This window comes from Patagioenas fasciata, chromosome 7 (assembly GCF_037038585.1).
Source record: "Patagioenas fasciata isolate bPatFas1 chromosome 7, bPatFas1.hap1, whole genome shotgun sequence".
Classification (NCBI taxonomy): Eukaryota; Metazoa; Chordata; class Aves; order Columbiformes; family Columbidae; genus Patagioenas; species Patagioenas fasciata.
Genome location: NC_092526.1, coordinates 32,229,517 through 32,244,052, shown reverse-complemented (window position 1 = coordinate 32,244,052; position 14,536 = coordinate 32,229,517). Strand labels below are relative to the sequence as shown.

Genomic DNA, 14,536 nt, shown 5'->3' with positions numbered 1-14,536 from the left:
TGGTACAGGCTGTCAGCCAACAGCTCACTGGGGTTTCCGTCTGGGAAAATGTAAGGGGATGTCAGATTTTCCTGGGTTTGTGTTGAAATGGTGCTGAAGGGTTTCACTCATTGAGATGCCTCTGTAAGACCTCCTGAGCAAGTCAGGGATGTACATGTTTGGAGATGCTCAGCAGTGAGGGAAGCTGCAGATGAGAGGTACATCCTAAGCTGCTACTTTTTTGACCTCTGTTAGAGGCAGGGAAATTATAATAATACTTTTTACTATCCAGGAGAGGTTCTGCTGCAGGGACTGCTTTTAACATGCAATCTTTATTTTCTTGCCGCTCATCAGTTTCTGGGGCTATATAAAATAATGTGCCTAACAATATATGACAAAGTACTTTGAAGAGAGTTTATGAAATACAGATTATGGGGGTTTTGCATGACATGACAATGAAATACATTTTGTTGTGCTCATGTTTATGCCTATATATGGCTGGAGCATCCCTAATAATATGTATTATTTTGGCACTTAAGTTTCAAGAGCCGTTACAACCCATAGATGCCTGTTGCTGTTCCAAGAGATGAGCAAGAGGGTGAGTGAGATATGTTCGAGTTCAGGGGCAGGGGAAATGGAGATTCCGTGAGACCCCTGCTTGGCTTCTACCTCACACACAGTTACTTTAGTGCTCCCTAACTATTTTCGCAAATCAGACCCAGAACAATTATTTTTGCCCTGGAGCAGCTGGGAGTTGCCTCCTGTGACTCAAAATGGGGGGATATAACTTACTGTTAACTACCTGTCCTCTGCTTCCTTTCTGGCCTCTGTCCCTCCCAAGTTTGGCTCTGTGGCATGTGTGGGCAAGCGGGAGCACCTTTGGAAATGTAAATGGCAGCAGTATTTCTCCTTTGTGGCAGAAATATCTTTTTACCTCATTAGTTGTATTTTGCCTTAAAAAAACACCAACAGTGTATCTAATCTCTCTGTTCTAAAGGACTCTGCAAAGGATGGAGGTGTCTTCCCAGCTCTGTCCTTCTGCAAGTGACGGTTGATCTAATCTGCTTTTTTTAAATGCTTTCACGACTTTATATTTTGAATCTGGCATAGTTATTACGTGCATCAAAATTATATTTTTAAAACCCATGCGGTAAAGCTGAGGCACAGAGAAATTAATGGCTTATTATAATAATTGTTTATTAATGGCCCGTGTTTTGCTTTTGAGACTTCAACTTGTTCTGCAGGTTGGGGTTCTCTCCCACTCCAAGAACTGTTTCTGTATCACTTGCACTGCTGTTTGGGTATCCATGGCAAAAAAAATTGCATTGCTGCACCCCCTGATTGATGTGGGTTAGTCTCACTTTTTGGGTATAACTTGATTTGAGGCAATCTGTAACCAACTTCTTTTGTTGTTGTTGAGGGGAGATGATGTGTCAGGACAGTACAGAGCTGTGAAAGCTGAGCTGGGTCACGGGGTGGTTGGGAGGATTGATGCTGGGCAGTGACTTTCCCTGCTTTCCCAAATTTCATGGCAGAGCAGGCTGGGAGGATCCACTTGCTTGTTCCTTTTGCCACGTATCAGGCAGGCAGCCAAGGCCCAGGTGTGAACCAGAACAAGGAGATGTTTTGTGTAACAGAGGGGATTTCTTTGTTTTAAGACAGAAATTAAATGCTTGGAATTGCTATGAGATAAATGTAAAGGATCAACATAATTTCTTCTAAATTTGCTTTTAAGATTTTATTCATCTGAAAGAATTTATTTCCATAGCAATATCAAAAGCTGGGAATAGTTACTGCAATAGTTTCGTTGTGCAAAATTAATCTTACTCAAATAAAAGCTGCAGCCCTGGCTTACATCTGGGCTGGCTTCACCCCCATCGAGTCCTCTTGCAAGAGCAGGCTCCAGGTGTTCTGCCTCCTTACAGCAACAAATGGCTAAATTAGCTTTTGTGAAACGTTTAATGGGAGAGCAACATGAAATACCAGTGTTGCAGTATATAGCTTTATTAGCTGAGCTGCTGGAATTGTTTTCTGAGCTATGTTGATCCTTAGCACTAGTTGCAAAATGGACCAGAAATTATTTATTAGTTTCCCCGGAGCCGTAAGAAAGAATAATACTTTTTCGTCTGGAAACACAGTCAGTCTTGTTATAGATGCTGCTACTGCTGCTACTCTTAAGGAAAAAGCAAACAAACTGATTCTGTAATTGTAAGCAAACATTTTTGAAGTCTTCTGGCAGGGACAGGTGTGAGTCTCCCTGGAGTGTGTAGATGTTTGTATGGTAGATCTCGAGGTTGTTCCAAATAAAACTTGAAATATGCGCTACGATAGGACTTTTTATTTTGAAAGGAAAGATGTGCCATCCCCTAGCAACAGTGGTTAATCCTCCCAGGTGTTCCCGGTCCAGCAGAGCTACGTCAGGTCCCTGTGGGACCATACCTTTCCATCTTGACAATCCTCAAAAATGGCTATTAAAATATTATAAACAAAATCGTGTTTAGATATATTTTACTCTAAGTGGTAAGCTTTTACAAGAAAACTTTCAAAGCAGGACTTTGTGCTTTAAATTAAGCCTTGAGATAAAGTGGTAGTTTTTATTTTAAAACATGAGTAAGCCCCAACCATTTTTTTTTTTCCTGCAACACAATATAGTGAATATATGTCAAATATTTTGAGTTTTTAAACTTAGCAAGGACTTTGAAATTTTATTTCTACTAGGTCGTAGAAAGAAATTTTAAGAATTGCCTCCTTTAAAATATCCCTGGTATCTAGACTGAATATATGTTTGGAAAAGAAGTCTCACATCGTGCCTGTTCAGCTTCGGTCTGTGCTCTTTAGCTGCTAGGAAACACAAAACCCAAAAATGATCTGATAAATCTTTCATTCTGTGAATGGCTTGCAATGAAACCAGCCCCTACTGTCCCTCCCTGGTGGGGAGTTACCGTTCAGGAGGAGCAGATTTCCACTGCCATTTTCAGGGCAGAGGGAGTTTCCTTGGGAGAAAACTTGGAGCAGTTTGTGGGGTTTTGGCTGTGTCCCGAAGCTCTTCACCAAGAGGCTGCTCGAAGCTCGAATCACCCTGGCACAAGAGCACATTGCTCTGTAGCAGAGAGACTGCAGCGGAGAACAGAGAATGAGGAAAAAAGTGGGGGGTGTAGTAAGTAAATAGTCAATAATAGTAGTACTCAAAAACCTAATTACTTTTGATATTTAAAAACAGGACCTGCATCATTCAAAAGAGCATATTTTAACCAATTTTACTGATTATGCCTACAGTCATGGAGAGTTTTGTTTGTACTGATCTAATCCAGGGGTGGGAATGGCTCCAGAAATGCTTTTCTGGTCTGGCTTGTGTTTTGCATAATATAATGCCCATTCCAGAAGTTTAGATATATTCGTATTAATTTGCTCGCAGATAAGGTCAACCCACAAGCTGTTAGTAAAGAGGAAAAATAAGTGCATGCAAAAATCAAGTCCAGCCTCACACTTGACCATTTAAGTAGCATCGCTGTCCTGGCAGGCTGAGAGCCACGTGAAAAACTGCTGTTGGAAAATGCTGCTTCTGTGTTTCTCTCTGCATTCGTTTTTGTCTTTGCTTGATGCACAGCAAGCAGAGATGCAATGCTGCAGTGGCTTTGGACTGGACTTAAAAATTCAGAACAGAGGAGTATGATATTAAAGGCATCTTCTGAAAATTAACTGTATGAGGATGATGTTTCCTAACTCATCTGACACGTCTCCATTTGTACGTTCAGATCACAGTCTGGTGATTTGTGGAAAGATGGCATGTGCTTTGCTGTTGTATTTCTCCTATTTAATTTTGGAAAGCTGGGAAGAACCTGGGGACTTAAGGAAAATGATGGGGAAAACAATGATGAGTATAAGCCTTCTGGTCAGATTGCTCTTACCTTGTCCAACAGACCCTTCTGAGCATCAGGGTAATAGGGAAAATGTTGGATTACCCAGGTCAGCTTGGATGCGTGGGTCTCTCCAGCCTTGCGCCCTTTAATCTGTGACTGGCACATCCCTCTTCAGTGTCCAATCCTGTCACAGGCAGAACTAGTAGGGACTTTGCTGAGGCTAGGGTTTCACCCTTTAGGTGCTGGGTCAACTAGTTTTGCGTTTCTCCTGCATTTCTGTGTTTTCAGCCTTTCTGCATTTGGTGGTAAACACCAGCACGTCTTCCGATGTGGTGAGACATGTCTAAATGACTGACATGATCACAGACCATATTTGTACCTGCCTCTTGCTACTGAGGATATTCAAGTAACTTGTGGTGTGTTGTTTTTTTTGAAGGACCCAATCCTGTGAATAAATCAGGATTTTTGTTACAATTGCCTGTATCCCTATATAAAAACTCTATTTCCTTCTCTGCTCCTGTACCCCTCTTCCATACTCATTCTGACTGTGTGTCCTGTGGTTTCTTGCAGTGTGTGCCGGCACCGAGAACAAGCTGAGCTCCCTCTCTGACCTGGAGCAGCAGTATCGGGCCCTACGCAAGTACTATGAGAACTGTGAGGTAGTGATGGGCAACCTGGAAATCACCAGCATCGAGCACAACCGAGACCTCTCCTTCCTGCGGGTAAGCGATCTTTGTTTCTTTTTGGAAGTAGCCAACGATACTAGTCTGAATAAGGACGGGTCTCTCTCCCGCAAGCTCTGCTGCAATATAAGAGGATAATAAAATGTCACAGATGTGCAGAGAACAAAAGCAATGTTGTTCTGTGACAGATGCTCTGAGTACGCATCATTTAGATTTATCAAGGACTTGGGGGAGAAAGCTGTGTCACTACACAGAAAGGTGACATCTTGCAGGTCTCTATCACTGTGTGTTGCCAGCAGGTACGGAGCAGGAGCGGGTAAGGTAGGATTTAGAAAGGTCAGAGAATCATGCAGATAAGCATTGGAGGATTGGAGAAACTAATCCTAATGAAATGCTATATATGGACTGGTTGATAGGCTAAGCAAGGGAAGAACTCTGGGCAAGATTTGTGAAGCATTTAAGAAAGGAAAGGTGATTGCTGAATGAACATAAAACCCTCTTCCTGTATGAGACTGGAGTTACGAGCCTAATTGAATCTGCAGCACCCAGGGGAAGCTGTGATAGATGCAGGCTATCCTACCACTATGGAGCTGGGGTTGTGCACTCCCTCAGCCCTCCTTACATCGAATTTTCAGTAAATATCATGCTTCCGGGTTTGCGAAGGAACATTTCAATGTGGTTTGTACGTTCCCTGTTAATATTCTAACAACCACAAGGAGAGAAAGTTGAATGCCAAATTAAAAGAGTGTAAGCCCAGCATTATTTGGCATTCTGAAACTAATTACGTTTGAAAAATATCCCAGTAAAGAAGTGATCCAGTAATTGGTGAGCGTCTGAGGATGCTGCAGATGATGTGGCTATGACATGGAAGAAACTGGAATGTAGGTGTGAGGACCATGGTGGAAAGGGCAGCCCACAGCAGTGGGGTTGCAGGCTGTGCTGGTCTTACTCGCCAACAGAAGTCGTCAAGCCGTGACACAGGTAAGGGTTTACACTTGCTCGTATCATATGGTATCCCTCATGAATACTTCTGCAAACTGCTAATGTCATGTTTCAAAATGCGTGTGTGTATGTAACCGGCATTTTCGTGAACACCACGTAGCAGGAGTGGTGAAGCTTAAATCCGGCAGCAGGAAGGGGGAGGCAGGAGTCGGCCCGGCAGGTTGTGTTACACACTGTCGGTTTGGTGGGTCTCGGGTGAACCTAGTACTCAGTTTCAGTTTGTAAAAATGTGAACTTTCCTTTATGAGTTCTAACAAAGGCAAAGAAGATTCTCCAACAGCGTGCTTAGTTTTATTTCACCTTAAATTTGTTGGGGATTTCACAGAATTCCCACACTATACATGGGCCTATATTTACTCCAAACGTACAGCAGGCTGCTAAAAGATCTGCAAGCAAAATTCAGCTACCAGATATGTCTGGAGTAAAGTTCGGGGTGCTAATTGCACTCAGACTAACAGGTTGCCTGTTCATTTGAGCGACGAATGCCTAGGAAGTAAATGCTATCTATACATTTCACAGTTGTGACAGGTGGGGAAAACACATATGCTGGTGCTGTGAAATAGATATAGCCTTGGTGCAGCTGGACTGACGTTTTCCGTGGTGTTAGACAGTCGGCAGATAGATACCTCCTGTGAGGGCAGGATCCTCGCACTGATTCAGGCATCACTGGAGTTTCAGATGCCTCCTGAAACCCCTGACTGGGCCATTCTGCATAGCTCGAATTCATCACAGACGATTCTTCCGCTTCAACTTTCCTTCCTTCTTACGCTGCCTGCTGGTTGGTAGGGAAAGCAAATTATTCGGAAATTAGGGAATTAACGTTCCTTGCAGAGAGCTGCCATAAGCAGAGTGAAATATTAGTGGAAAGTGGGCAGTAAAATCAGCAAACGAGAGAAAGAAAGAAAGAAGGGCCCTGTGTAGTAAATGAAGGTGGTTCGGTCACTCGTGCTTTTTGGTGGCAGCTACTATCACTTTTTTATTAGTTTTATTACTTCTCTTACCTGTGGCTGCCCTCTTGCAGATGTCTCAGCAAAAAGGAGAACTTGAAACAAAACCCAGCAAACTGGAAGTCTAGTTAATATGATGAATTGTAGTCATTAAAATAGAAAACCAGAAGAGAACACGTTCTTGGGGAGGCAAATAAATAAATAAATGTTGGCATATTTACGCCGATAATTCGACATTCATTAGTTAGGCAGCATTACTTGGTTTATCCTTTCAAAAATGGTTTTAATAGTGAAATGAATGTGGCAGAAGGGAGATAACTAAAAGAAAGGCTGTTTGTCAGACTTACACATAGTGAACTTGTCTTGCAAGATGTTGCTCCTCCAGCCTCCTCCAATTTTCCTTTGTTTCTGTTGCAATAATTACCCTCTTTCTCCACAAAACGGACTTCAGGTAGGCAGCTGACGCACCCCTGGGTTCTATCTGTACATCCGGCTGATGAGTACTGTGGCTTTGTGTGCCTGCCTGCCCTCTCGTTAGTTCTCAGCTTAGCTGGGCAGCCTCTCATTGCAGGACAGACGGAAGCCATAGCAAGCTAGGCATGCTGAGCCTTTTTATCATGCAATGATAAATGAACACCATAAATGAATTGAAGTGAAAAATCCCATAATTTTATTTACCCTGCAGAGGCACATTAAAAGATCAGCATCCCATCTCTCATATTTATTTAGACGTTTATTCCCTAAGTAGATTTGCTTTACGTCTATGAGTTAGCTGTCTGAATATCTGCTGATTAAGACTAAAAAGGGCTGCCTATCACCTGAACAAAGTGCTCAACCACTTAAACTTCCAGGTCTGCAAGCGAGCGCGTGGCTTTGAGCTCAAGAGGAGATTCATTCGTTTAAGAAGGGATTGCGTATACTAGTGGTTTTTTCCCAGTATTTTTGCATGTCTGCAGAACAGGAGTACAAATCTGGTCTTTTAGTTGTAAGTTTGTTTTTTTGTTTTTTTGTTTTTTTAATTCTGGTTGTGTTATAGCCTTGTGTATTGTTTGTCTTTGGGTGGCCAAAACAAGGGTGTGCAATTGCAATGTCAAGTTCTGCTCTGCACATGCTACCCTCCAGCTTCATCAGCTCTGCTCCTGCTGCTTCCCTGCACTGCGGCCACAACAGGAGGCTGGGCAGAAGAAAGGAGCACTTGTAGGTGGAAAAAATGTGCCCACGCCTGAGTGCTGGGAAAGACAATGTGTTTGATGGTTTTTGTTTTTCTTCTGAGGCTCAACCTACCCACAGAAAATGTACACTGTGGTAGTTCAGTCTTTGGAATCCCACCACGGCAAGCTTTGGCAGTGAAATGAGGCTTGGGTTAATGCAGCGCGTTGCTGCTGGAGCAACACCTCCTGTGGTGGCCAAGTCAGGCTCCCTGCTGGCACAGGCTGCAGCAGGGAAAGGCACTTACTGTTTCCAAGAGCATGATTGAAGCGAGCAGGGCAAATAAACGGGTGGAATACAGGCCCCGAGAGCTCCTTTGTTCCTGTTGCACGCCCAGGCTCACCCAGCAAGTCGACAGTGACAGTGGGAAGAGGTCGGGCTCCATCTCCCGCTGCTTCCCAACCCACCAGCATCCTTCAGCTAATTGCATGGGCTGGGCTTTTGCACTGGGACTTGCTCTGTGACACTAGGTAAGCTGGTTAAGCTGGTGTGTGTCTTCAGTCTCATCAAGGCTTGAGCTGACGTTTATTTCCCTAGTTTTGATTTCAGAAAAAAATCAAGAAAAGCTGAGATCATGCAGTGGTTCATATTGCAAATGACTGGTTTCAGAAACAGGAACCTGTTTTATTTTTACTTGGCAAAGCTGACAGTTTGTATTGTGGACAGTTCTTATTTCTTAATAGCATCTGTGAATTCAATTTTCGAAATTAAATACACAATTAGTATACTACAAAACAATCTTCTGCAAGCACTCTTGTTCTGTTAAACACATTTGGTAAACGAGAGTTATCTTTGACTAATCCCCAGGCTTTTAGCAATTCACAGTCAGTAAATTGTCTTCTTGTGTCTGAATTTTATTTTAACCAATTCAGATTATTTATTTTTGAAGACATGACCAAAGTTCTGTGCTGTTGCCTGCAATAACTCTCCCAAATGATTATGAAACTTTTTTCTAACTGCAATCAACAGCCTTTGAAAATGATCTACTGCTGCTTTATAGATTCTTTTTTCGTTTACCTCTGTAGCACTGTCAGCCATGGCTACATTGGCAGCTACCTGCCTGTCTTTTAACAGGATGGGGATTTCGTGGTGGGCAACTTTACAGCTGCTGCAGTTCCTGCACAGACGTCCAGCCCCATCTTCCCTCTGTCAACACATGTAACTGTGTTCTTAGTGAAAACCTGTGCCAGCCTGTACTTATCACTTTCCTTACAATCACACTTAGACTTTGTGGTGGATGGGATTTGGGTTTTACATATTTTTGCTTCTGGTTGTGTTATAGCCTGGGAGGAAGACTGGGTTAGACAGACCCTTCCGTGGGGGAGAACTGCCAGAGCAGCCATGGGAAGAACTGGCTGCAAACCATGCTGCCTGACCCCTAGGTGTTCAAAGCTGCTTCTGGTTAAAAAGAAAAAGCAAGTAATCAATTTTTTAAAAAAGTTTTTGGTCGTTTATAGCAAGATGAGTCTAAGCAGTACCTTCTGAAAGCTCTGGTGGGAGAGCTCAGTGGAGATGTGGGTATGGAGAGAGCCTGCAGTCTGAACAGCTGTGACAGGAGGGTATTGCCTTGTCCAGTTTTGACAGGAGCGTATTGCCCTGGCCCATTTGCTCGGCAGATCACTCTGGTGATACATACAGCTCCTGCAGGCCTGGCAGCACAGCTCTACATCCTCTTCTGCAGCAAAATGGTATCTTAATTCCCAGTTGACAGGCTTCAATAAGGTCTCAGCTCAGCAGAAAGGGAGTGGGATGTGAAGCAGTGCTTGTCAGGAGTCCCCCGAAATAGAGGGGGTGGTATATGTCTATGTGGAGGGGGGTTTTCCCCAGAAGTGGTTGGAAAGCATTGCAGTCCAGCCCCACACCAGTACAGGGGTTTTGGGGGCAGGTTTGCTGGACAAAGCTGCCCTGTAACATTTGTCCTGCAGTCAGTGGCTTCAGGAGAGCCTCACCAGCATGTGTTGTCCTTGGCTTGTGAGGGAAAGGGCTGTGCATGCCACAAAATTTCAGGTGGAAAGAGAACCCCTCCAACTTGCTGCGTACACCTGGCATGGGCATCCTGCACACACAGTGATAAACACAGCTGCTGTGCTGGGTGGGTTATGGGAGGCCAGCTGCATGCCAGGCCGTGCTGCTGGCGTGGGCAAAATGTTTTATACCGGCCATGATCAACCGCCAACTGTGTTGGATGAACCCGAACTGCATTTAAAGCGAGCTGGATCCCAAACTCGGAGGGTGGAGTGGGAGCAGAGGCTAACTGCAAAAAGCATGTGTGATACAGCTCTCTGCCAGGAGCACAGCTGGTTCTACCATTTCCCACTGCTTTTGCAGGAACAGTAGCTTAAAACAATCCCAGTGGTTTAAACTGGTCTCAGAATGGCCAGGGAGCGTTGATTGCTGAGGTGAGGAACAGCCCAGCTTTGTGGGGTCTTCCAGACCTGTCCTCTGCTCAGAAGCAGGTAGTGGAATGGGAAGCCCATGCTGTGGCTGTGGTGAGTAGCTGAGTGCCAGGCACTGTTACAGTCATTGGTGTTCACATTGCCCGTGTCCTGCCACATGTGGGACAGCACCTCTGCGGTCCATGCCTGGTCACTGCTATTGGAGACAAATATTGCACACCCTGTAGTCCCTACCCTAATGTCACCTAGCTCCACCACTCCCAGAGCCTCCCAGCTAGTAGGTAGAAGGCATCCAGTGGTTTCTGGCCTAAATCTGTCTGGAGGTGTTACATTAATTTTGTGCTTCAGCTGCTTATCCCCCTCATGTTCCACTGATAGGAAAGCATCTGTGTCTCCACAGCCTCTGCTTTCCTGTGCTGCCCCGGTCAGATATCTGTAATATAGGTATATTCTTTACAGCCACTGCTTCCCTTCCTCAGATGCTATAAAACCCTTTTTCAACAGCCTGTCTGGTTTCAACCCATTTTTGGTGGACACAGGACATGGTACTGCTCAATTCCTACCTATGCCAAGGCCCCTCTGGTGTAAGCCTCTAGCTGCTGCCGGTGCATCTCCTCTGCTAGATGCAAGGTGACAGCACAGGGACCCTGCTCACACCTCCCTTTCTTCCCCCCAAAAAACTGCCTGCAGGGGTGCCAGCCTCCCATCTGCCTCCCTCCCTGGAGCTGCGGGGCTTTGTGGGGTGACCCCGAGCCCTCTCCCCACCTCCCACATCCTCCTCACCCTGCTATGACGGCCCCGTTCACCACCCAGTCTGGCTATTGCAGAGACTTTTTAAAACGTTGATAATGAACCCAGCAGCTTCATCTCTCCAAGCAGCTAATGCTTTTGCTAGTTCCCCACAGCCAGATTTTGACTTGGGATTTATACTCCTTCCAGGCCTATTATTTTATTTTTTTTGTAGCTGTCCGGGGTATTGCAACAGGCAGAATAACTGGGCTAGGAGGCTCCTTTCTCTTCTGTACACAACACCAACCTCCTCTCCCTAAAATATACTGAAAATCTCACTTGTACAAGCTCTCTTTCCCCTCTTGTCCTTGCCCTACCAGCACTGGAGCACTCGCAAGGAGCCCAGATCAGCTCTGCAGGGCAATTTGGGCTTTGCTTTTTGGCTGACAGAAACTTAAAGACTCTGCAAGCTGATACTCTTCTGCTTGAATTAAATTTTTAGCTTCTGCAAAACAAACATAGAAGAGAATTAATATACAATTAATCTTTGAGATGGGTTTACCAAGCCATAATCAAATATATATACTTTAGCTATTGCGCCATTAATTTAGCAATTATTTTTGGTGGCTTTGTATGAAAGATACAGTTTGAAATAACCACTTGTGCTTAGGAGGAGAGCTGTGTGCTGTGGAAATGCAGCCTCCCTGCTTGGCGCAGGGACAGGCTGTAAAGCTGCCCCTTTGCCTCTGTGTGGCTCAGGTGCTGTGTGAACCTCCAGGAAGCATTTGGGGGGGGCTGGAATAGAATGGGGCTGTGGATGATGCCCTTTTCCAGCGGGGGGGGGTCTGGGCCTGCCGGGGATGTTATTGGGCTGCTCCTCAAGTCCTGTTTGCCTCAGAGCTGCTCTCGGGAGCGCTGCCAGTGAGCGGCCGCATTCCCAAGTGGCCTCTTCCCTCTGATCCTTTTGCTGTATAAAACAGGCGCTGTCGTCGTGTGGAGCCATGAGCAGGTGGCATCGACAGGCCTTTGGTCAACATTTGTGCATCCATGTACGGGTAGTTCAGAGAGGCTCCAGCTCCTGGGGGACATGGGGATGGATCCCAGCCTGGAGCTTTGTTTCCCCCATCGTTTGCTGGCAGCGACCAAGAGCTTCCCCAGCTCTCCTGCAGCCTCTGCCTGCATCCCGTTCAGTTGCGGGAAGCATCCTCCAGCTCTATCACATGTGGAGAGGAGATGTAAAGATTTGAAGTCCAGGGTGATTAAGAAGTCTCTTTAAATTGTCTTTTAGCATTTTTCTTTCAGCTCCCATAGTATGGGAGGCACCCCATCTCCAGCTGCCCAGGAAGCCTGTCTGATTCATGTCTGTGGCAGCGGTAGTGACTCTGGAGTGGAAGAGAGAGATAAAAGAAGCCTGACTTAAATTATTCAGAGTAACCCAGACCCCCGCACATGCTTGAGATCAGTAATATCCTTTTGGCTTGCTATCCCATAGTTGTGGTTGCAGTGAAGCTGCCCTTTATTAGTCAGAGCAGAGAGCTGGGGAAGTGATGTGGGGCGGCTCCCCCATGCCCAGGGGCTGTACTAGTCCTCCTCGAGACATGAGGTGGCAGTTTGTCCTTCTTGCTGGACTTGCTGAACCTCACAAACTCCTCTGGCATCTTCTGGGTGCTGCTAGGTGCCTGCAAGCCCAGGTAGGTGTGGGATGCACAGTGTGGGAGCGTTCTCTGTGTATGATGGGATGCCAGCCACAGCTGCAAGTGATGTTTGCCATTCAACAGTATTTCTACCCCTGTTCCAGCCCCATTGCTGGAAAATTTTGAGGCGCAAGATGCTCCAGTATCAAAAATATGCCCAGGACATGGGGTTCACCATTCCATATGGAATGCATTCCAGGTTTGGCAGAGGTAACTCAGTGGACAGGTGCCAGTTGGCAGTAGCACAGCTTGGGCAGCACATGGAGGGTGTTGGTGGTAGGGGAGAGCATTTGGAGTAGCCAGCAAAGTCCACCGTCTCCCCAGGAATGTGATAAACAGGTCTGGGGGGGTCTGTACTTAAACTGTTTAGCAGTCTGCAAAGTGGATGCGTTCCTATGCTTTGGTCATGTAGCATCAGTATTAGCCACAAAGACGTTTCTCCTCCTCCTAATACAGATCTTGTTGCCTTCCTAATAGATTGCTGTATGGGGCTGTATTTGAGGTTACATGCTGACCCCAGCCACCAATGTGTGCTTATGGAAGCACGTTACTCCCTGGGCAATATCTGCTGGGGATCTTTGAGGTGCAGGTCAGGGAACCTTCCTGCCCTGTGCTGATCTAGGATAGCACCTGGGCCAGCCCCATCACCTCGCTTGTCCACTGTATGACCTGCCTTCACCTGTGCACGGCCAGCCAAGCATCTGACAAACTGGTCGTGCTTTCCAGCTCGTCCTGGCAACCACAAGCTCAGCCGCCAGCAAAAATATAGATGAGGAGTTGAATTCTTAATGTGAACAAACACAACTGTTGAGATTTGCGGCTCTGTCTAGGCTTGTTTGGTTTTGTGTTTGTTTTATTTTTTGTTTTTCTTATTATTTATTTTTATTAAATACACACTATGAATCTATTTATTTCTTACCATTTAGTGTCTCATCAGGGTCTTCTTTCTGTCTGTTCTTTTGTCTGATGCTTTCAGCTCCTGCACAGCTGCAAAATACATGTGGCTAAGCCAGAACCTGCTGTGGCAGGTACTATAAAAATGCTGGTAGTGGGGGTGGACATTATTAAAAATAAAACAGTGCAAACCTTCTTAATTAGGTGTTGTTTCTCTTAGAAGCCGATCTTCCCTCTAGGCAAGTGAAACCAATTATGCTCTCCCTTTCAAGCACCTTATGCTGTTAATGATCTTACTCTTGTAAGTGTAAACCTCTCCCTTACCATGCAATTGGAAATGCTGGACTAATTGAAGCTGGACTAAAGCAAACAATGGAGTAAAGTTAAACTAACTAACAGGAAAAAAAAATAGTTCCAAATGCTTTTAAATTCTAAATGGATTTACTAGTTTGTAAAGCAGATTAGTAGTTTTCTTCTAACCATGAAAAGAAAGGTTATTTGGTGTAAATGGTGAGTGTAATGAGTTTTCAAGCCTTAACCCTCACTAGGAGACACCATAAACTCCAGTATTTCACGCTGTTTACTGACCAGCTTTGCTCAAGTGTTATTAAGGCTTATTTATTAATCTCTTTGTCCACCCGCCCTCTCAAATCTTTCTGTGGAACAGACGTTGAAGTTGAGAGGCACAGACAAGGTACAGATAGGCATATAGATACGTATATAGTAGTGGTACAGCAGCCTGTACCAAGTGGAAGTATTTTGTACTTTCCTTTGAGTGACATTTTTCTGTTTTCCTGAGCATTTAGGCAATATGGTGCCAATTTGTCCTCTAGCCCTCCCTCCTTCCAATCCCATTTTACTATGGAATAAAATGAAATTAAACAAACCAACTGTCAGGGAGCTGAATAATCGTGGATTGTAATACACTGACTCAGAGTCCTGGATCAATGGGCTTGAATTGCTGTTAAAAGCTGCAGAAAGGGAAAGCGAAGTCTTTTGCTGTGAGCTGTGTCAAAGGATGGAGGAGCAGAGGGACCGGTGGAGGCTTAGCCAACAGTTTTTGTGCTAAACCAGATCAATTTTAAAGGTTTCCTCTGCAGATGCCTGCCAGAGGGCTTTTCTAGTTCAGAAATGTCAGCAGAA

At 45.0% G+C, this 14,536-nt stretch overlaps 1 protein-coding gene across 6 annotated transcripts in view; it reads left to right on the top strand.

Moving 5' to 3' along the window:
- ERBB4 (erb-b2 receptor tyrosine kinase 4) overlaps positions 1-14,536 on the top strand; it is a 616,649-nt gene that overhangs the window by 232,977 nt on the left and 369,136 nt on the right. For all 6 annotated transcript variants that reach the window (XM_071811269.1, XM_071811273.1, XM_071811270.1 and 3 more), the window contains exon 2: positions 4,410-4,561. In XM_071811269.1, coding sequence (XP_071667370.1) covers positions 4,410-4,561 — 152 coding nt within the window. The remainder of the gene's footprint in view (positions 1-4,409; positions 4,562-14,536) is intronic.